The 23,479-nt window shown below is 36.4% G+C and overlaps 1 protein-coding gene across 8 annotated transcripts in view; it reads left to right on the forward strand.

Moving 5' to 3' along the window:
- HELZ (helicase with zinc finger) overlaps window positions 1-23,479 on the forward strand; it is a 173,963-nt gene that overhangs the window by 76,688 nt on the left and 73,796 nt on the right. For 6 of the 8 annotated variants that reach the window (XM_046675151.1, XM_046675154.1, XM_046675157.1 and 3 more), the window contains 6 exons: window positions 6,017-6,196; window positions 6,734-6,838; window positions 12,451-12,629; window positions 15,678-15,796; window positions 17,456-17,601; window positions 18,887-19,034. In XM_046675151.1, the coding sequence (XP_046531107.1) occupies window positions 6,017-6,196; window positions 6,734-6,838; window positions 12,451-12,629; window positions 15,678-15,796; window positions 17,456-17,601; window positions 18,887-19,034 (877 nt within the window). The remainder of the gene's footprint in view (window positions 1-6,016; window positions 6,197-6,733; window positions 6,839-12,450; window positions 12,630-15,677; window positions 15,797-17,455; window positions 17,602-18,886; window positions 19,035-23,479) is intronic. The other 2 variants (XM_046675156.1, XM_046675158.1) reach the window with 1 other exon arrangement.

Genomic DNA, 23,479 nt, shown 5'->3' on the forward strand with positions numbered 1-23,479 from the left:
TGACATCCAGCTGGCAGACAGGGGAAGAGTGAATACAGAGGATCATGTGGGAAATTTTTATGCCAGGCCTAGAAGTGGCATATATCTCTTCCCCTCAAATTCCATTTCTTCTGGTTCTAAAAACGGAACAAAGCAAAATATGCCTTACAACACAAAAACCAAATAAATTTTCGCGTGCTTGCTTACCTTTACTAGCCTTTCCCCATTCTTCTTTTTACTGCCAAAATTCTTGCGTAGAAATAGTCTGCATATTTCCAGTATTCTTATTTACTCATCCTGTAATCTCTGTTTTCCTCTTTGGTCTCCTGAAAGTAATCAGTGATCTACTAATTGTAGACATCCAGTGACATCTTCTCAGTTCCTTTTGATCCAGCTTCTCTGCATCTTTCCCTTTTTTTCCGTTCTTACTGCCAATGCTTAATTTAGAGCTGGACTATTTCAGTAGCCCTCTAGTTGGTCTTCCATCCTGCTGTCTGTGTCTCTGTTCTGTGGTCCATCCCACATATTTGTTCCAGAGTTAGTTTGCTAAAATAATCCTTTCACTTCACTGCTTACAAATCTCAGAATGCTGCTCACTGATATGCAGATAGAGTCTGAGCAGCGTAATACAAAACTGTTTATTACCTGGTCTCATTTACAGTGCTTTCCAATAGTACCTTTTTATGTTTCTTTGACTTTTTTCAACTCGACACCCCCTTTCTCCCTCTAAATCCCCATGGTCTAGTTATATTGAATTACCTTGAAGTTTGCTTCATTTGCTCTACACTTATTTGCTTCCTTGTCTTTTTTTTGTTGTTGTTAAGGTTATGATAGTTAACAACCTTGTGAAATTACAGTTGTACATCATTATTAGCCATGTTGTAGGTACACCACTTCACCCTTAGTGCCCTCCCCTCACCCCCCTTTCCCCTGGCAACCACCGATCAGTTCTCTTTGTCCATAGGTTAACTACCACATATGAGTGGAGTCATACAGAGTTTGTCTTTCTCTGTCTGGCTTATTTCACTCAACATAATACCCTCAAGGTCTATCCATGTTGTTGTGAATGGGACGACTTTGTCCTCTTTTATGGCTGAGTAGTATTCCATTGTGTATATATACCATATCTTCTTTATCCAATCATCAGTTGCTGGGCACTTAGGTTGGTTCCATGACTGGCTGTTGTGAATAATGCTGCGATGAACATAGGGGTGCAGGGACTTTTGGAATTGCTGATTTCAGGTTCTTAGGATGGCTGGGTCATAAGGTATTTCTATTCTTAACTTTTTGAGGAATCTCCATAGTGTTTCCATAGTGGCTGCACCAGTTTGCATTCCCACCAACCCTGTATGAGGGTTCCTTTTTCTCCACATCCTCTCCAACATTTGTCACTCTTGGTTTTGGATATTTTTGCCATTCTAACAGGTGTAAGGTGATATCTTAGTGTAGTTTTGATTTGCATTTCCCTGATGATTAGTGATGATGAGCATCTTTTCATGTGTCTATTGGCCATACTTATATCTTCTTTGGAGAAGTGTCTGTTCATGTCCTCTGCCCGTTTTTTGATCGGGTTGTTTGTTTTTTTGTTGTTAAGCTGTGTGAGTTCTTTGTGTATTATGGAGATTAACCCTTTATTGGATAAGTAGCTTGTAAATATTTTTTCCCAATTAGTGGGGTTTTTTTTGTTTCAATCCTGGTTTCCCTTGCCTTGAAGAAGCTCTTTAGTCTGATGAAGTCCCATTTGTTTATTCTTTCTATTGTTTCCCTCATGTGAGGGGTTATGGTGTCTGAAAAGATTCTTTTGAAGCTGATGTCAAAGAGTGTACTGCCGATATTCTCTAAATCCCCATGCTCTAGTCATATTGAATTACCTTGAAGTTTGCTTCATTTGCTCTACACTTATTTGCTTCCTTGTCTTTTAAAAAATTCTTAAAATTGTGGTAAAATTTACATAATGTGAAACTTACTGTCTTAAACATTTTTAAGTGTACAGTTTAGTAGTGTGAAATGTGTTCACATTGTTGTGCAGTTAATCTCCAGAACTTTTTCATCTTGCAAAACTGAAACTTTATACCCATTAAACTCCACATTTCCCGCTCCCTCAGCCCTGTCTTCTTATCTGTGATTTTCTCCCCCGAGATAATCTTTGCCCAATATTGATCTATTGAAGATCTACCTGTCCTTTAAGATTTAGTCTAGCTCAAGTACTCTCTGCTTCAAGCAGATGAACCTAACCCTTCCATTTCATTATTTCAACAAATATTTATTGATGCCTATGTGCCAGGTTCTGTCAGTTTTGTGCTTTCAAGCATAATGTCTTTCAGATTAATTTTTGTCAGTTCTCTACATTTCTACTATTCTCATTAGACCCTCAGCTTTTTAAAGTAAATCACCTTGTCTTGTTTATCTTTGACTCTCCAACAGGGCCTTGCACATTATTAATATATGACATTTAAATTAGTAAGAATTTCAAGTTTAAAGAAGAAAATTAGGGTTTCAAATATGAGGCCATAGCAGTAAACTTTTAGGCATTTACTTGATATGCTCACTTCAGAAAATTATATTATATATGACAGTATATTCAGATACTACTGATTGCAAGTGTTAACTGCAAAAGTAACTAAGAAAATGTCAAGTAGCAGAAAACTTTGAAACAGGAGGAGATTTCTTAGCACTATAATTTAAACAGTAATTGAAATGTACCTGGGTCTACGAACATAGTGAGAAACTGTTAGCCATTTAAAATCCTTTCTGGACTAAGGTGGAATATAGATAGATAAATGCAGTTGAAAAATTATTCTTGAGTATGTAGCTTATAAATTAATTATAATAATGCATCAGACCATGGGGAAAAAAGAACTTTCAATTAATTTGGTTCAGGGAATAAAATAACTTATTCAGAGTAAACTTGAGGAGACTTTATTTATTTTTTATTTTTTTAAATTTTTTTAATGATTTTTAAATTTTTCCTTTTTCTCCCAAACACCCCTGGTACATAATTGTGTATTTTTAGTTGTGGATCCTTCTAGTTGTGGCATGTGGGATGCCGCCTCAGCATGGCTTGATGAGCCGTGCCATGTCTGCGCCCAGGATTCGAACTGGCCAAACCCTGGGCCGCCGAAGCAGAGCACAAGAACTTAACCACTCGGCTATGGGGCTGGCCCCTATATTGTTTTAAATTGTGAAAATCAGAGATGAGTCTTATCAGCATGTATATTGTAAATATTCTTCCCTTTGTTAAGCAGGTGGTACAATAAATAAAGACAATTCGTTTTTACTCATTGGCTTTCTATAAATGTTCGTTATTCATGACCAGGAACTGTAGAGATGACCGAGACGGATAAGTTTCTGATCTGCTCTGAAGCATTTATTTACACTGAAACAAATGATAAGTAAAATGGGCTATGTAAATAAAATAGAGATATTGACATATTTTAGAATTATGCATGTAAATCTGTCATTAATCTCTTAGATTTATACTTATATATATAATCTAATATCTGTCTCATTCATAAGTTCATTAAAGTCTCCAAATTTGAAAGATTAGAGGGTGTTTTTAAAACATTTTTTTTGTTTTTTGAAAATGTGTACTGATCAAGTAATAGCCCATTTTTCTGAAACCCTCAGAAAATAGTCTAGAACCCAACATTAATTGAGCACTTAGTGCTCAATTATTTTTGTAAACAGCTTGCATGCATTATCTCATTTGATTTTAGAATAACCATTTAATGCAAGTATCATTATCTCCATGTACAGATAAAGGAACCGTTGGGGTCAGGTAGCGTAGAATCATAGTGGTCAGGTATAGATGCAAATAACAGTTTGCTGTGGCTTAAATAAGTTGAGGTAACCCAGAAGTAGGTGGTCCAGGGCTGGTGCAGGGGCTCAGCAGTGCCGTCAAGTACCAACATCTCCCTATCCTCTCTGCTTCGTAGAGCATAGTGGTTTTCTGTTTTCTTTTACTTTTTTTTCTTTTTTAGGAAGATTAGCCCTGAGCTAATGTCTGCCACCAATCCTCCTCTTTTTTGTGGAGGAAGACTGGCCCTGAGCTAACATCTGTGCCCATATGTGGGATGCCTCCCACAGCATGGCTTGACAAGCGGTGTGTAGGTCTGCACCCGGGATCTGAACCGGTGAACCCTGGGGCGCCACAGTGGAACATGTGAACTTAACTGCCGCGCCACCAGGCTGGCCTCCCCCTTTTTTTGTTTTTTAATCCCCTCTTCTCGCTAACGCCCCTCAGTACATAGTTATATATTCTAGTTGTAGGTCCTTCTGGCTGTGCTACGTGGGACGCCATCTCAGCATGGCTTGATGAGTGGTGTTAGGTCCGTACCCAGGATCCGAACCGGTGGAACCCTGGGCTGCTGGAGTGGAGCGTGTGAACTTAACCAGTCGGCCATGGGGCCAGCCCCATATTGGTTTTCTTCTTGATGGCCTGTTGTCTCATGATTATAAGATGGCTGTTGCAGCTTTATTTACTACAAGCTCATTCCAGCCAGACGAAGGACAAAGGTCAAGGAGCAAGAAGGGCTTTCTTCTAGGGAGGGTTTGTTTTTGTTTTATTGGATATAGAAGCCCTTCTGAGGGACTTCTTCCTGCATCTCATTGACTAGAATTGTATCTCCAGCTGAGGAGGCTGAGAAATGGAGTATTACAGCTGTCTAGGCTCAAAAATAGAGGGAGGCAGAGAAGGGTGCTGTGGATGCTTTTGGGGAAACCACTCCACAGTGTTGGCCACATATAATAGATCTGGACCTACATCACTGAAAGCAATTTCCTCAGTTATAGAAGAGGGAGCCTTGGCCAAGTGCTGGCAGAATTGGGAGTAAATATGCTGATTAATACTGAGGGACTCTTTGGAGTAAAATACTTGAGCTTTACTGAATGGCTTTTAGGAAAAGAAGTAATGGCATGTTTGTATGGCCAAAATTTGTGTTCTAAGGTTTTACATTTTTTGGGAGGATTTTGTTTGTTTGAAATTATCGTAATATAGCATTAGTTATAATTTTTTAAAACTGAAAGTAGTAAGAAGGTTTCCATAAATAACTGGCTTCTGCTTTAAGTCGAGTGTAGCCTCCCAGAGTGGGGATTTTACTGTGTAAACTGTGTCCTAGTTCAGGATTATTTTCTAGGCACTTTGCAAATTTTCTGAGTCTCTTTACACTCCCGTCTTATTTTGGTTCACATCCCTATCATTTTTAACATAGTTGTTGTGATATTTAGTGTTTTAATTATAGTTGTAAGAAAGAATGCTGTTGATTCTCCATTTGGTTTGATCCTTTTCAGCATCTGCCATCCATTTAAATCTTGGAAACATAGCCAAGTCATAGAAGGGAGGCTAGTAAGATCTCCTTACAGCAGCCATTTGTGCTGCCGTGACAGGTGTTCTCTACCCTAACAGATAGGACACATGTATATTATTTGTGTATGTGAAAATATCAGAAAACACTTCATATCGTTTGGCCTTTAAAAATAACCTGCTATTCTGAATTAAGAACTTTGTAAAAGTTTGATATTTCTTAACCAGGGACATACAGGTTTTTTCTTTTTCCTTTGTTTTAAACTTTACTAAGAGATCTTTCAGTGGATTAGAATTTGAAAATCAGTTTGTTTCCCTTTTGCATTTATTTGCTATGCAAAGAAACTGCTACTTCATTATTACCAGAAAAAACTTTTCTAATGCTTTTATGTAACCGAGGGAAATTACGTTTTTGAGACATTGCCATTACTATTTATAGGCTTGGCAGCAACTATACTAGAAGTGTGTGATGTCTTTAGGTTATTTATCAAAATCTTTTCGTAGTTGGAATAGGACAAGATAACTAAAGTGACTTTAGATCAACAGAAAAACACTCTACACCAACTCTGTTGGGTAATTTTCTGAAGAGTGGTTTTAGAATAAGCATTTGTTTTTATAGATGCTATGCTATTTCAGTAGTTTTAATGGTTCAGTGAAATTCAGGATACTGTGTCATGTTCTGTTTATTAATAAGATGCATGTGTTTGAAATAACTTAAATTTTTATTTTCTATAGACAGTGGGATGAACAGTTGGATCCTCGGCTAAATGCAAAACAGAAAGAGGCTGTTCTGGCCATTACAACGCCACTTTCAATACAGCTGCCTCCTGTTCTCATCATCGGACCCTATGGGACGGGCAAAACATTCACTCTAGCTCAGGCTGTCAAGCACATACTCCAGCAACAGGAGACCAGGTGAGATGGTGATGTGTGCGCTCTGATCTCATTGGTAGGGCACAACCTCTGTCCTTATTGTGAATACAAAACGAGGGCTAGCAAGACCATTTTTGTCCAGAAAATTAAAATTAATTTAATTAAAAAACAAAATTAGAAAAGAAAGAAAAAGACCCACACTCAAACCCCAAAGCACTGAAATTTGGATTCTGTTAAAACAGTGTTTTTAAAAATTGGCAATGTAGAGAATGATAGCTTTTAACTAGCCACCAAAACTCCAGGTCAGCTAAGGAATTGTGGTATATGTTAGAGCCAAGAGTTGGGTTTTTAAAAATTATTTTCTATGTTAGATTTAAAAATAATTTTGGGGAAGTTATTTCCTTTACAGCTTAAATAGTAATATGATTTTCTAAAAGCATCATTGAATAATATGTTAGAGGTTACTGAGTAGGTTGAGGAAAATGTGTAATATTAAGATGGCCACTGCTTTTTTTGGTATTATATTGCTTGAATAGTTTTGTGTTTTATCATTCTTTTTATTTGCACCATTTATTTCAGCAGGATTCTCATTTGCACCCATTCTAATAGTGCTGCTGATCTCTACATAAAGGATTATTTACATCCATATGTAGAAGCAGGCAATCCCCAGGCAAGACCTCTCAGGTATTTTTTAAGGCTTATTATGTATCTGTATCATACTTTATTATTCTTAAGAAAAGGTGTCTGTAAAGATTTTAGTAACTTTGAGAAAACCAAAATCTTTAACTGTGCATTGGCTTTTGGAGGTTATACCTTTTGAAGAAACCGTTTAAATTAAGGAAAAATTTTAAAATGTTTGACCATTCATTTCTTAAACATTAAGTAAAAAGAAAGACATCCTTTTTTAAGTTTTGTATGTAAAAATGTTGTTACAACCTGAGTCGATTTTGATGTGTACCCCTAAAAGCTACTATGATGAAATAATATAAATATTGTTAAATCAAACAATTCAAATTCTAGCATATTTTGCATGGCAGAATAGTCATGCAGAGATAGTTCTTTATGGAAGTAAAATTTGACTGTGATCATGCAGGTGATTTCATAGAAGTTACACATTAGAGAAGCAGGAAATAGTCAAGTGATTTCTGCAACAAAATGTAATTGACTGGTATTTACAACTTTTTGCTATCATTTAAGAAACAGTGTTAAAGAAAATTTTAGATTGATATCGAAAGATCCTCTGAGTATATGTGAAATGTATTTAAATACAGGATTGTGGGGGAATAAAATCCTTTTCTTCAGAAAACAATAAAGAATCATTAAATGGTTATACCATTTGCTTTCATTGTTATATGAATTAGTGTTTAGTTTTGCCATTTTACAACTAATATGCCATACCCTATGTTGTTCAAATACAATTATTATTTACAAATTAATTTCTAACCACAGTTTTGAATCACAGTTCGCTAACTTTTTATTTCTGGTTAAGCCTAGGCATGGAAAAATGAGATTATTCTGTTTAATTGTTTAATAACCATAACCCAAGCCATTTGAGTGATTTTACAATTGCATTAAAAAGGACAAAAGAGAAAAAAGTGGCATGACCTGTTGACACAGGTTTTTATGTCATACTTTGTTTTCACTCTGGAAGACAAATTAGAACAGAAATAATTATTTTAAGTAGCATCCAGTTGTGTTTAATAAGAAAATATGACATGTATGCAATCACTATAAATGAAAAACGTGTTTACCAATGGATAAATTCATCTATAACTGGTTTGCTTCAGATTCTAATCTTTTTTAGCTCAGTAGTGCAAATTGAGTAGCTAGTAGCATTTTTGCTTTTGAGTATTCTTACTTTCATGGAGATGTTTGTTGTGTTTGCTTTTGTTGTTGGTAGAGTGTGTGTGTGAGTGTGTGTGTTCATGTGGCTGAGTGTTGTGTAGGAACCGTGTCAGTCTCAGTTCTCACGGTGTGCGTGACTTGGAAACAGTGGAGTAAAGGCCCCTCAAATCCTGGTCAGACTAGCATAGGTCGTTTGACATTTGGGGCAGTAGAGCCATTGCTGATAAACATTAAAACCCATAATTTGGCTAGCATTATGTTTAGCTTTTCCCATGTAAAATTTTGTTTTGGGGGTTATAACCCAACATATAGTACATCTAAATATGTGGAATAAGAAGTTATCTCTGTAGTTGTAGTGTCCCAGATATAAAAATTTGCCCTCCAGCAGAAAATCTCACCTCTCTGCAAGTCTCAAGAGTGGTTCAGTCAAAGATGGAAAAATATTTAAATATGTTTAAATACAAATTTCATGTTATTTCACTTAGTAAATGGAATAAAATAAGAAAAGCTTTGACTTCCCCAAATATTTTCTTTATGTGGCCCTGCATTTTCACCACAGTTTTTCTCTTTGGGAAAAGTGTTAACTTGCGAATATGTTTTCTAGGAGGATTAATGCATTGATATACCAGGATTTATTAGCACCATTTATTATTGCATTAGCTCAGATGAATTTATAATTTTCCTAAAGGACAACAAACATGAGAGGTATGGGAAATAGAATAGAGCAAATTAGAATGGCTAAATACTCTGGGGAGATCAGTTTTATCTGGATTGTCCCAGGATGCAGGGGAAAGAACACAAGAGGGCACTAAGTGTCCATATATGACCATGAAGATGTGGTGTCTCTGTGGAGTAAGAGTGATGAAGACTTTTACTTCTTCACAGTATAGTTTAGAGTGGGCCCTGGTAAATGTGATGAAGTGTGAAAATAGTCACTAAACATTAAATAGTTATTACAGTAAGTATGCACACTTGTGGTTAAAATGTTTAAAATTCAATTAGTTGCCAGGAGTTGATCTTAAAATATTTGGAGATGGAGGTTTGAGAAACCATTTTAGATTATATTTAGTTTTAGTTTTTACCTTTTACTCCATTAGAATCAGAAGATTTTAAAATGGAGTAGGGAAGAAAATAGTTTCTTTCTATGTATAGTTCTGAAGATCAGTTTCTGCCTCTGGCAAAGTTATCTCTTAGCAGATAGAGGTTATCTATGGAGAAAGTGTGCCTTTACTGCTTTCTGGGCAAATAGAAGGTATTTATTGTTTTATATAGGCCTTTAAAGAAACAAATTTTCTTCTGGGATCAGATCTTTCTGATTCTGTAGTATCTTAAGTAATAACATTTTGAGGGGGTGTTTGTTGCATGTGAATTCAATACATGAATAAAATTTCAGTGAATTAAAATGGTATACTACCAGATAAAGTCCTATTTTAAGTGTCATCATAATTTGTGTGGGATATATGAATGGTTTGTTTCTAGAAATGCGTAAATTAGTTGGTGTCACATACAGTTTATACAATGAGCTTGAAAGTATCACTTGTCAGTATCAATTTTCCAATTTTGAAAAATATTGTTGGGTGTGTTTTAAGTAATTTTATAGACAATGTCTACCTTAAATGTTGCACAGAATGAAAATACGGAGAAAATATTGAAATCTTTTTGAAGTCAGCACTAGAATATTATACTTTTAAGGAAATAGGTCTAATGATCAGACTTTGTATTTAACTAGCTTCAACTAGGTAACTACAAAAAAGTCAGTAGTGAGACTTAGAACCTCAATTTCTATTTTTTCTTTGAGGAAGAAGCAGTGCTCAAAGTTAGATTTGATGAGTAATTTGAAAAACCATTTTTTCAATTTTACAGTGAAATGTTCATTTAAGAAAATCTGGAGAATATAGAAAAGCACAAAGAAGAAAATAAGAATTTTCTATAATCTCACCAGCCAGACATAAACATGGCTAACATTTTAAAGTTTAATTTCTAGTAATTTATATGCTTAAATACACATACTTTAGTTAATATTAGTGGAATCATAATTTGGAAATGTTTTGTTTCAGATAGTTTGTAAGATGAGATTTTCCATATATTTAAAAGTAAATTCTGCTTTGCTGAATTAAAATGTGTTGTTTAAGATTTTTACATCTTTGAGAAGTGATATTGGTTACTTTCACCAAGTTTATTGTCCTTCCTATCATAGTGATGTTTTAAAGATGCATTTCTTTAGTTTCCTCTGTTATAGTTTATATTTAGGGACATTTATTAAATATGTTTTTTTTCTTTGCTTAAAAAAAGACAATAACCATTTTAAGTGTTTCCTGGAGGGCTAGAACACATTTTAGAAGATCATGAGATTAGTTTTTGTCTATATTACATTTGAGCTGCCTTTGAAACATTCTGGAGGAGACAGATGTCAAATAAACAGTTGGTTATGTATCCTGGAGCTCAGAGGTGAGGTCTTGGCTGGGGAGAGAAAAACATATGAGTCATTAGGGTAGTGGGGTAATTGAAGCCATGAGCCTGGATGAGATTGTCAGGCAAGAGAACAGAGCTTGAAAAGAGGAGAGAGCTGAAGATTAAGCCTTGAGGAACCCTAACTTTGAGAGGTGAAAGGAAATCAGGGAAAGGTTGAGTCAGGGAAAGGTTGAGTCATGGAAGCTGAGGGAAGAGAGTGTTTCAAGGAGGGAGCCACCATAGAATTGTTGCTGCTTATAAGTCAAGTAACTTGATAGGCCTGGAGAATGTCCAAACAATGTTGTGACAAGGCAGTTTATGTCCCTTGATTGCACCCCCCACCACACTCTCCTGAGTTCATATTTTGTTGACTGTTGCTTCCCAGTCTCCTTTACTGTATCCGTCTCCTTTTCCCAGGCTGAAAACTTCGGAGTGGTCCATTGATCATTCTTCCAACCATTTTCTTTTTTGTCTACACTTAGTTTCCAGGTGATCTCATGTGGTCTCAAAGCTTAAGTGTTATCCCAATTGTATATTTCTTGTCCCAGGCATCCTCCTGAACTCCAAACTTATATATCCCCCTGCTTACTGCACATCTCCTACTGAATATGTCCAAAACTGAATTTCTCAGTTCCTACCCCAAATCTGTTCCTTCCTTTCACCACCTTTGTAAACACCAACCACTGTCGTTCATTCCGTTTCAAAGGCGTGGAATCATCTTTTCTCTTAAACTCCACACCTATCTAGTTCATCAGTAAATCCGGTTAGGATTACTCTCAAAATTATAGTGAATCTGACCATTTTCACATCTCTGCTGTTAACCACCCTAGTCCAAGCTATCATCTTTCCTTGTCCAGACCCTTACCACAACCTCCTTACTGGTCTCGCTGCTTCTGTTACCTGCCTGTGTCCTAGTCAGTGATGTGTTGGAGCCGGCTTGTACTGGTTTGTGAGAGCCAATCATGTGAATGTCTTCCCAAGTTCATGTTCAGTGACATCATGTTGGTAGCTTGAAATTGGCCCTGGCAGTGGTAGGTTTTATACCACAGACATCAGCATATACTACAAATCAGCCACCCCCGCCCCCCAAAAGCTAGTTGTTCAGCATTTACCAGCACACCACTGTCCAAACCCTCTTCCCCCTAAACTGTGTATCCTGTGCAGAGAAACAGAGGGGCCCTTTAACAACGTAAGTCAGTCATGTGACTGCCCAGTCAGAACTCTAATAGCTTTCCATTAAAATCAGCGTAAATCTAAAGCCTTTATGAAAGCTTGCAAGCCATGTGATTTGCCTCTGTGCTGGATCATAGTAGACACCCAATAGATCTTTGTTATGTGGGTCCATTAGAGATGGTGGGTGGGTGGGTGGATGGATAGATGAGTTGTTTCTGTACCATCTTAGTAATCTATTGTATGAGCCCTATTAGTATTTTACTTTTGCAGTTAATGGAAGAATGCTCTTTCTTAAGATTTTCTGATTGTCCAAAATTTAAATTTATTTTTAAATTTCCAGAACTTTAGATAGAGGTCTGTTTAAATATAGTTATAAGTGAAATGCAAGTAACTTTTAAATTTATGTTGTAAGTATACAATTCACTATTTTTTTATTAGCATAGAAAATTAAATATGAGTTAAGTATATTTTTGTAAGAATATTCTAGAAAAGAAAATTCCCAAATGGGAATGTTTGGAACTTAAAAAACTGTAATGCTTATGAAACTGTTTGTATGTAATTCTGTTGTAAGGTTAATCTGAACACTTAAAAATAATTAGATATTTATTTTATGGTAGAACATGTGCTTTCTGCTTGAATCTTCTTTTGGTCGGGGGAAGTCACAGTTTTGTGTTAAATTCTAAATCCAGAAGAGTTAACAGTTATCAGATTTGTTTGTTAATTTCCAGATATTGTAGTCTTAAAATAATAATGTCAGTATTTTGATAATCAGATAACTGGTAAGATGTTAATAAATATAAATAGGAAATATTGTCTTCTTTTTCTAGGGTATATTTCAGAAATCGCTGGGTAAAGACTGTCCACCCAGTTGTGCATCAGTACTGTTTGATCTCAAGCGCACATTCCACCTTTCAGATGCCACAGAAAGAAGATATTCTTAAACATCGAGTGGTTGTTGTTACATTGAATACTTCCCAGTACCTCTGTCAGTTGGACCTTGAACCTGGTATGCTGACTCAAGACACAGATTGGGTGTCTCTGTATGTGTAGGGTTTCTCCATTCAATTAGACCAGGGCTTGACAAGCTACACAGCCTGGGGGCCAAATCTGACTTACTGTCTCTGTTTTTGTAAGTACAGTTTTGTTGAATGAAGACAGCCATGCCCACTTATGTACCTGTTTATTATCTGTGGATGCTTCCGTGCCACAGCAGCTGAGTTGAGTAGCTGCAACAGAGATTGTATCGCCAACAAATCCTAAAATATGTACTGTTTGGCCCTTTATAGAAAACAATCTGTCAATGCCTAGTTTAGACATTTTACTGACTGCTATTCTGTTTGTTCTGTAATTGATCAGATGCTAATTACTTACTGTTGAGCCTATGAAAAAGTCAAATTTGGACACTTGTTTTTTACAGTTTTCTCAAGTTTTTGTTTTAAAATACTTTTGTGTTATATAGTTCAGAGACAACAATTATGATAGGTTTTTTTAATAACATAGTATTAAGATTATTACATTTAAGTAGAGGTACTATGTAAAATGAAACCAATATTATATGAAATACAGATAGAAGTTGACAAGAAGTTCTGATAAATATGGCAGAACTTAACCATCAAAAAGTGGTAACACTTTAAGGTAGTTTCTTTGGAAGAATATTCATTTATTACTGCCATATTATGCTTGTTGACATTGCTCAAAACTTTTTTGCTTTCTCCTTTTGGAATTGCTTTCTGAGCCAGTGACAGATTCTTTTGAGTCCCTGGAAGATAGAGACTGTTCTCTTCACCACACATTTCTGGCACCTGGCCCAGAGTATAGACACCTGGAGGCCCTTGATAAACCTCTGTCTTAAAATGAATGAATGGTGGCCAAACTTTCTTTTTTGAGGGTAGATTTAATTTTAGAAAAGCTTCAAAATCTTTCTGAGGCATGTCTGGTAAATAAGGTAGGCGACCAAACTCAGCAATACCATTAGGGGGAGAAAAAAAGAGAGATATGCCTCTCATGTAATGAGACTTATTTTCTTGTGCGTGCAGCTCATAGCTGGCTGGTGAGGGCAGTTACAAAAGCAGAATTTCAAAAATGTTTTGAACAGTGGCTGCATCATTGGAATGAGTTATATTTCCTCCCAACTGACTTCTTTGAATGGAACAACACTTATTTGAAATGTAAATTTTGGTATGTTTATTTAACAATCAGTCTCATTACTTTATGATTATACTCTGCCTATGTGCCACACAGATTAAATACCCAAACATTCTAAACAGTGTGGTTTTGTGAGAAAGAGTAAAGAATGGCTTTGAAGAGCAAGAGTGTAGAAGAATACTTGTTGGAAGTCAACTGTCTATTTTGTTCTGGGTGTTTTTTATACTTTATTTCGTTTAATTCTCCTATCAGCCCTTTGGAGGGTTAGTTTGCAGATAAGAAAACCAGGGCTCAGGCTAAATCAGTTCGGTTAATTCAGGTTCCCTTTACTAGTAAGCAATAACTATAACAGTTTTACAACTTATCCAGTTCCTGATTCAAGCCTAGCTCTATTTAATTAGAATGTTATCTAATGAAAGTAATAGTTTTTCACTAGTTTCAGTTTTTTCCAATTTGATTCTGTGTTTATATAGTCATCTTCCTTAATTAGTCTTATAGGACAAAAAGCACAAATTCTCTCCAACAGAGAGAAAAATGCATGTGTCTATATTATGCTTGGACCACTGTTGGTAAACAGGTAACAGTTACTGATACTTATACTGTCAACCGTAGCCATTTGTTTGAATGGATAGTGATGATGATGATGGTTATTAGTGCAAGTCAGTAAGATTTAGAAAGTTCCCAACCTAAAAACAAGTAGCATTAGAAAGTAAAATCTGTAAAAACAGATTGTGTGGAACTTGTTGATATTCATAGAAATAGAAGTTTGGTCCTATTTAGAAATTGGGCCAACTCACAGGAAGCTGATTAATCCAGAGAGTTTTATAACTTGTCTCTCTGTTGAGAAAGGACTTTGTGTTCTTTGCTATGCTGGTAACAAGAGGACCCACTTCTTCCGTCCATGGTGAGTTGGCAGTAGGGGGTAGCTTTTTCCTGCTCCACATTGAGATAGCAAGAAGAGGTTTGCCTCTGTCCCACCTTTTAGGGGCAGAGGAACTTTTTCCTCCCTTCTGTACACAAATTCCTGTGCCCCAGTGTGAGTGGCAGCAGCAACCAAGACGTTGGCTGCCTCCTACTGTAGGTGTTTGCATCTGGGGACATTTGATAATGTACATTCTTGACATTTGTTATCACTTTTTTTGCAGACTGGTGATTTTTTTTCAGCCAGCGTGGCATCTTAGATTAAAAAATTGTCTGTCTGTACACACCCCACCACACACACACACCCCCCACACACAATAAACGTAAATATTCAAATTAGTGAATTTGCTAAGAGATAACCTTTGTTTTCAGTCAAAGCTGGATTATAACTTTCTCCTTTATATCAGACGTTGGGTATGATTTAAAAAAATTTTAATGTCTAATATGCATGTTTAGGCTAAGGTTACTTATAAACTACCATTGTTTTATTTTTGGTGTTTCACCAAATAAATAATGAAAGGACTTTTGGCCTACCCAATGTTTAGTTGCCAGCCCTTTTTTTTGGTGAAAAGCCACTATCTTGTACTTTTAAAATCTTTTTTATATATACTGATCCAACTGTTAATCTTCGGGCCCTTAGTACCAGATGTCATTTATATATCGATTATTGAGTAAAATAGTTATTCCTTTTAACCTCTATTTTTTATTTATTTAATTTATTTTTTGCTGAGGAAGATTCACCCTGAGCTAACATCTGTGCCCGTCTTCCTCTATTTTGTATGTGGTTTGCTGCTGCAGCATGGCCGCTGACAAGTTAACTTCTATTTTTTAAATAATGATTTAAATTGACAATTTTCTCATTTGAGTATTGGCATTACAAATATTCACAACTCTTAATTAGCACACTAACTCTTTGAAAAGAAAACGTCTACTCTTAGCTTTATTGCTGCTGTAATATGCATGACTGTGTTTCCACTGTACTTTGCAGGGTTTTTTACACACATTCTATTGGATGAAGCTGCCCAGGCCATGGAGTGTGAAACCATTATGCCTCTAGCATTAGCAACTAAAAGCACTCGGATTGTCTTGGCTGGTGACCACATGCAGGTAAGTGCCCTCTGAGTCATCATATTGAAAGGAACTTTTAATTCTGTCTTGATGTTTAATATTCTATTTTCTGAAACATCCTATGAAATCGTAAAAAAAAAAACCCCATGTATTACAGTTTAAGTACTTTAAGTATTTCTGTACTAATAGTGAAAAATATTGGTGTTTCTGAAGGAAAATTACTATCCCGCCACTTTTTTTCTTTCTTTGGATGGAGAGTAGAATCAATGAGTCTATCAGTGTTATAATTTTCGTTTTGTTAATTTTGAAGTTCAGTTCTCTATAGTATGAATATTTGATTCTTACTTTTCTTTTTTTTGTACTGAGGAAGATTTGGCCTGAACTAACATCCATTGCCAATCTTCCTCTTTTTGCTTGAGGAAGATTTGTCCTGAGCTAACATCTATGCCAGTCTTCCTCTGTTTTGTATGTGGGTTATCACCACAGCATGGCTGCTGATGAGCAATGTAGATCCCCACCTGGGAACCAAACCCAGGCCGCCAAAGTGGAGTGCGCTGAACTTAACCATTAGGCCAGCCCTGATTCTTACTTTTCTTTATAAAATAAATTTGTTATCCTTCCTACAGTTCCCCAATTCCTGTCCCCAATGTTTGTTTTCCTGAAGAGTTAGTTTTTCACTGTCATAGGAAATAAAGTGCTTAATTAAAACTAACAGTCAAAAATCTCAACATGTCTGATTTTATGTATTTGAATACCTACATATGAAAGAGAAATACAGTTTTTCTATTAAAATATCTATTTTAGAAAGTTGCAATTTGAGGTTCTTTCTCTTCTGCCACAGTTGATTAAGATTGAACCTGTAGTACTGTAGTTGTCACAATATCCAGGAAAGAGTTGAATGTAGAAGAATAAATTCTGTTTTTGTTTCATTTCCAAAAAGAGTTTAATTTTGTTCTTTTGCAATCAACTTATAATCAGAATGGCTCCTTATATTTTATGAAATAAAGGGATTATTTGGCTAATTATTAAAAATAAATCTTGTGTCTGGCCCGGTGGCATGGTGGTTGGGTTCACACATTTTGCTTTGGTGGCCCAGGGTTTGTGGGTTTGGATCCTAGGCGTGGGCCTACACACCGCTCATCACGCCATGCTTTAGCGGTGTCCCACATACAGGATGGAGAAAGATTTTCAGAGATATTGGCTCAGCAACAGTCTTCCTCAAGCAAAAAGGAGAGGATTGGCAACAGATGTTAGCTCAGGGCCAGTCTTCCTCACCAAAAAAAGAAAAAATAAATAAAAATAAAAAAGTAAATTTTTTAGTCATAGACTATATCCTACTGGCTCATCATTTTAAATAATTGATCAATTTTGGAAATAACTGATTGGCTCCTCAGTGATGCAATGGGTTTCTGAAGTAGTAGCTATCATGTTGGAGGAGTCCTTTACTAACCTCTGTGTAGAAACTGTAGGTTAGTGTTGGTATACTGAAATGAAAACTTTGAAATTTTAGCCTGGATCTTTATAAGTAGTAGAATTGTTCATAGAAAATGTTTTTGATTCTGCTTGTTCCAGCATTCAGCATGTCAAGGTTTAGTACAATCAGAAGTTTCAACATAGTGGATTTTTTTATAAGTAGGTTAAAAAAATACAATTTGTATATTTTTAGTTAAATTTTCTCTGTATGTTTGTCTGTTACAGCTCAGTCCTTTTGTTTACAGCGAGTTTGCCAGGGAGAGAAACCTTCACGTTTCATTACTTGATCGACTTTATGAGCATTACCCTGCCGAGTTTCCATGTAGGATCCTCCTCTGTGAGAACTACCGCTCCCATGAAGCTATCATCAAGTAGGCATGAACTGCCCTCTCTGTGTCACACTGCCTGTGGTCTGGGGGGAGGGAACTCAGCATGGCACTGTTACTAGGGACAGATTACTCCCAACGGACTTATATGGTGTCCCTAGTGTTGTAAATCATGTTTAATTTTATGTCTGTAAAAGAACACTTCAAAAGTCAGAGCTGTAATTTTTCACAAATAGGGCAATTCTGGGAACTAAAACTTTAGGTTCTACTAGCTATGACATATTTTCCAGTGACTAAATATATAATATATATGTAAAACTACATGGTGTAATAAGCAAATATATTAACAAACCACATAATGGTTTGCTTATATGTGTCTGGCTCTGTTATGCAAGCAATCTGTTTTAAAAGAAAGGAAGAGAGGGAGGAAAGAAGGAAAAACATGAAACTTAGTAGTAAAGTTTTTTAAAGTTTCCATTAAATATAGTATGCATCTATAAAAGTAAAAATATCATAAGTGACAGCTCAATGAACAGTCACAAAGCAAACACACCCATGGAACTGGCATGCAGACCAAGAAACAGAGCATGAGCAGCACTCTGGAAAGCCCCCTGTGCTCCTTTCCAGTCACTGCCCCCACCAAAAAGTTTTCTTCAAGTTTAGTATAATTTAGTAATATTGATTATGTTGGTCATGTGAAAACCATTTTTAGGTTTCTGTGAAAGCAATAGGATAGATATAAAAATAAATTTAGATTTATCTATGGCTTTTTATCAATATGTCAAAATGTGATTTCTGTTTTCTTATTGCTAGTCATTTGCTGCAGTCAATGATGAATCAAGTACTAGATAGCATCTTCATCAGTAAAGAATGTCCACTTTACAGTTGAAGACTTGAATGTCCTTCTATTGTGTGTATTGTTTCAATGTCTATATATCTTTGTATTTGCATGTATAAGTATGTGATCCACATAGATCAAAATATGTGTTAACCAAGAAAATATACTAGCTAGCACATTTCCTTGTAGACCAAGATTCTCATCTAATATTGACCTATCATGGTTTCTTCCTTTTCTTTGTATATTCTGGCTTCATACCTTAACAAAATCAATCCATTTAGCAATGGTATACCAAGAGCCTACTCTGTTTTTATTGCTGTGGTTACCTTTGAAGAAAATCTTGGCCCTTTAGGCATTAGATGTTTGGATTAAAATTAGTCATGGACATTAAGCAACACTATTAGAATTGACTGATAATGTTTTTCCTTATAGATCAAAATATTTTTGATGATAGATTACTCTTTAATTACTTATTTTGGTCTTTTTCTGCAGTTACACCTCTGAGCTCTTCTATGAGGGCAAACTGATGGCCAGTGGAAAGCAACCAGCACACAAAGATTTCTACCCATTAACTTTCTTTACAGCACGAGGGGAAGATGTACAAGAGAAAAATAGCACAGCTTTTTATAATAATGCAGAGGTATCTTAGTTCTTTTGCAAATTGTTAACATTTTTGCAGTCATGTAGGCTGATCTTGTTGAGCATTTATTTAAAATTTTGGGTTGACATTTTATTGTGTGTTGGCCTTGTTTACATGAAAATAGTATGTAGAGTTTATTCTTTCTTGTCTAACATTGATTTGTTAAGATGAATCTCCCATGGGAAACAAAAACTGATTTATATTTTATCTTATGATAAAATACAAAATACATGATTTCATTTAAAAGATAGGTCAGTATTATTTTCATATAGATTATTGTTGTTAGCCATCTAAAATGGACTATGATTACATTTTATAGTGCATACTCAAATGAATATCATTTTAAACGAGTAAGACTTGAATTGCAGAATCCTGTGCTCCAGAGAGATCACATAGACCCAGATGATGATGTTGCTAAGCCATTATGTGCTACAACTTGTATGGTGGTTGTACAGTTTCTGACTTTTTAAGTTCAGAGAGAGTGTGGGTAGTATGAGGGGTCAACTCAGGCAGCAGACAAAATCCTGATGAAGTCTTTAGGGACCAGCAGGCCAGAGATCTTGGGCGTAGGTTCTGGCCATCACAGTGGAGTGGAGTTCTTTCTGGTCCTCAGGAAACCCAGAGGGCTGCTCATTAGGGGACTGGTTCTTGATCTGTGATCTTCATCTCTCTTCCTTCCCTTCAGTCCCATGCCGTACTCATTTATTTACAAAGAAATGGCTTTTATTATGTAACAGTAATTCATCTTTCCTTTTAAAAATTGACCAGAGGGCTGTAGTTAGAAGTCAGTACAAGAAAATCACCAGTACCCATTTGATAAAATCCTAGAAAATCTAAAGAAACTTGACATTTTAGTTCGTCTGCATTTAATTTTAGGAAAAGGTAAATTTTTCTTTAAATGGTTGAAATATTGATAAATAATTCTAGGGTCTCCTTTATTACTTGTGCACTCAGATTGGAAACATCTGGCTTGGAGACGAGGAAACCGGCCATGGTAGAGACTAGAGTGCTGACAGGGAGAGGCGAGCCTGAACTCCAGAAGGCTTGGTGGTCCTGCTGTGACACCAGGGGTCAGAGCTGAGCCCTCACTTTGATCCTGAGCAGGGTTGATGTTTGCCAGAGGCTCAGCTTCTTACCTCGGGCTACTTAATTCCTTCGTAGTGACGTGACGTATGTTCTAGGAAACCTACAAGCTATAGGATAAATAGGGTGCACCTTCCTGGATTGTCAGTTTTACTCAAAATTATTTTTTGGGAAAAATATTTTTCATGTTAAAGAAACCCACAAAGATAAAATTTTTATGACCTTTAAATATTAAACATGTAACTCTAGAGGAATTTCAGGCCACTTTGAACTTCACCCCCAGAGCATGGTTGTTCATTCACTTTTTTCAGCCCCATGAGTTACTGCGGTCAAAATTGAGAGACACATTGCCCCAGGGGCTCTTTCTGCAAGGGTCAAACACTGATCCATGGTTCACTGCGGCTGATCCAGGGGTATGGATGTCCTTTGGGCTGGGAGTAGAGCTCTTGGGTTTGTAGGCAGGATTTTCCAAGTTTTGAATACCAGTGTGGGCATGTTTGGACAGTAAAATGTTTTTAGAAGTCTTGGGATTTTCTTGAGGGTATGTCATTTGAAAGTGAAACACAGAGCTGTTTTGTGTTCTAAAGCAAGCAGAGCAAGTGGCACCAGTTACATCAAAGGGGGAAGTGAGATTTCTTCTTTTATAAAGGTTCTGACTAAAATTTAGGGAGGACATTGTGAGATTTAAGAATGGTTTAGATTACATTATTATGAAAATAATATAGTCTCACACAGAGTTACATTCACAAGGAACTTCAAACAGAGGATGAAATTAAAAGTTAAATTAAAGAACCTGGAGCTGCATGCTCATAGCATTTTTGCTGTGTATAATTGTCCTTTGTTGAGGGAACATTTAAAAAAATTTTTTTTTTTTATTAATGTTATGATAGATTACAACCTTGTGAGATTTCAGTTGTACATTTTTGTTAGTCATGTTGTGGGTACACCATCTCCCCCTCTGTGCCCTCCCCCCATCCCCCCTTTTCCCTGGTAACCACCGATCAGATCTCCTTGTCAATATACTAACTTCCACCTATGAGTGGAGTCATATAGAGTTCGTCTTTCTCTGACTGGCTTATTTCGCTTAACATAATACCCTCGAGGTCCATCCACGTTGTTGTGAATGGGCCAATTTTGTCTTTTTTTATGGCTGAGTAGTATTCCATTGTGTATACATACCACATCTTCTTTATCCAATCATCAGTTTCTGGGCATGTAGGCTGGTTCCACGTCTTGGCTATTGTAAATAATGCTGCGATGAACATAGGGGTGCAACGGACTCTTGAGATTTCTGATATCAGGTTCTTAGGATAGATACCCAGTAATGGGATGGCTGGGTCATAGGGTATTTCTATTTTTAACTTTTTGAGAAATCTCCATACTGTTTTCCATAGTGGCTGTACCAGTTTGCATTCCCACCAACAGTGTATGAGGGTTCCTTTTTCTCCACATCCTCTCCAACATTTGTCACTCTTGGTTTTGGATGTTTTTGCCAATCTAACGGGTGTAAGGTGATATCTTAGTGTAGTTTTGATTTGCATTTCCCTGGTGATTAGCGATGATGAACATTTTTTCATGTGTCTATTGGCCATATTCATATCTTCTTTTGAGAAATGTCTGTTCATGTCCTCTGCCCATTTTTTGATCGGGTTGTTTGTTTTTTTGTTGCTAATCAGTGTGAGTTCTTTGTATATTATGGAGATTAACCCTTTGTCAGATAAGTGGCTTGTAAATACTTTTTCCCAATTAGTGAGCTGTTTTTTTGTTTCAATCCTGTTTTCCCTTGCCTTGAAGAAGCTCTTTAGTCTGATGAAGTCCCATTTGTTTATTCTTTCTATTGTTTCCCTCAACTGAGGAGTTACAGTGTCTGAAAAGATTCTTTTGAAACTGATGTCAAAGAGTGTACTGCCTATATTCTCTTCCAAAAGACTTATTGTCTCAGGCCTAATCTTTAGGTCTTTGATCCATTTTGAGTTTATTTTGGTGTGTGGTGAAAAAGAATGGTCAATTTTCAATCTTTTGCATGTGGCTGTCCAGTTTTCCCAGCACCATTTGTTGAAGAGACTTTCTTTTCTCCATTGTAGGCCTTCTGCTCCTTTGTCGAAGATTAGCTGTCCATAGATGTGTGGTTTTATCTCTGGGCTTTCAATTCTGTTCCATTGATCTGTGGACCTGTTTTTGTACCAGTACCATGCTGTTTTGATCCCTGTAGCTTTGTAGTATGTTTTGAAATCGGGGATTGTGATTCCGCCGGCTTTGTTTTTGCTCAGGATTGCTTTAGCAATTCGGGGTCTTTTGTTGCCCCATATGAATTTTAGGATTCTTTGTTCAATTTCTGTGAAGAATGTTCTTGGGATTCTGATTGGGATAGCATTGAATCTGTATATTGCTTTAGGTAGTATGGACATTTTAACTATGTTTATTCTTCCAATCCATGTGCAAGGAATGTCTTTCCATCTCTTTATGTCGTTGTCAATTTCTTTCAAGAAAGTCTTGTAGTTTTCATTGTATAGATCCTTCACTTCCTTGGTTAAGTTTATCCCAAGGTATTTTATTCTTTTCGTTGCGATTGTGAATGGGATTGAGTTCTTGAGTTCTTTTTCTGTTAGTTCATTGTTAGTGTATAGAAATGCTACTGATTTATGCACGTTAATTTTATACCCTGCAACTTTGCTGTAGTTGTTGATTATTTCTAATAGTTTTTCTATGGATTCTTTGGGGTTTTCTATATATAAGATCATGTCGTCTACAAACAGCGATAGTTTTACTTCTTCGTTACCTATTTGGATTCCTTTTATTTCTTTTTCCTGCCGAATTGCTCTGGCCAGCACCTCCAGTACTATGTTGAATAGGAGTGGTGAAAGTGGGCACCCTTGTCTTGTTCCTGTCCTCAGAGGGATGGCTTTCAGTTTTTGTCCATTGAGTATGATGTTGGCTGTGGGTCTATCATATATGGCCTTTATTATGTTGAGGTACTTTCCTTCTATACCCATTTTACTGAGGGTTTTTATCATAAATGGGTGTTGGATCTTGTCGAATGCTTTCTCTGCATCTATTGAGATGATCATGTGGTTTTTGTTTTTCATTTTGTTGATGTAGTGTATCACGTTGATTGACTTGCGGATGTTGAACCATCCCTGTGTCCCTGGTATAAATCCCACTTGATCATGGTGTATAATCTTTTTGATGTATTGCTGTATTCGGTTTGCCAAAATTTTGTTGAGGATTTTTGCATCTATGTTCATCAGTGATATCGGCCTGTAGTTCTCCTTCTTTGTGTTGTCCTTGTCAGGTTTGGGGATCAGAGTGATGTTGGCTTCATAGAATGTGTTAGTGAGGAGAATAGGTATTAAGTCTTCTTT

Source organism: Equus quagga, chromosome 11 (genome assembly GCF_021613505.1).
Source record: "Equus quagga isolate Etosha38 chromosome 11, UCLA_HA_Equagga_1.0, whole genome shotgun sequence".
In the NCBI taxonomy this organism is placed as follows: domain Eukaryota; kingdom Metazoa; phylum Chordata; class Mammalia; order Perissodactyla; family Equidae; genus Equus; species Equus quagga.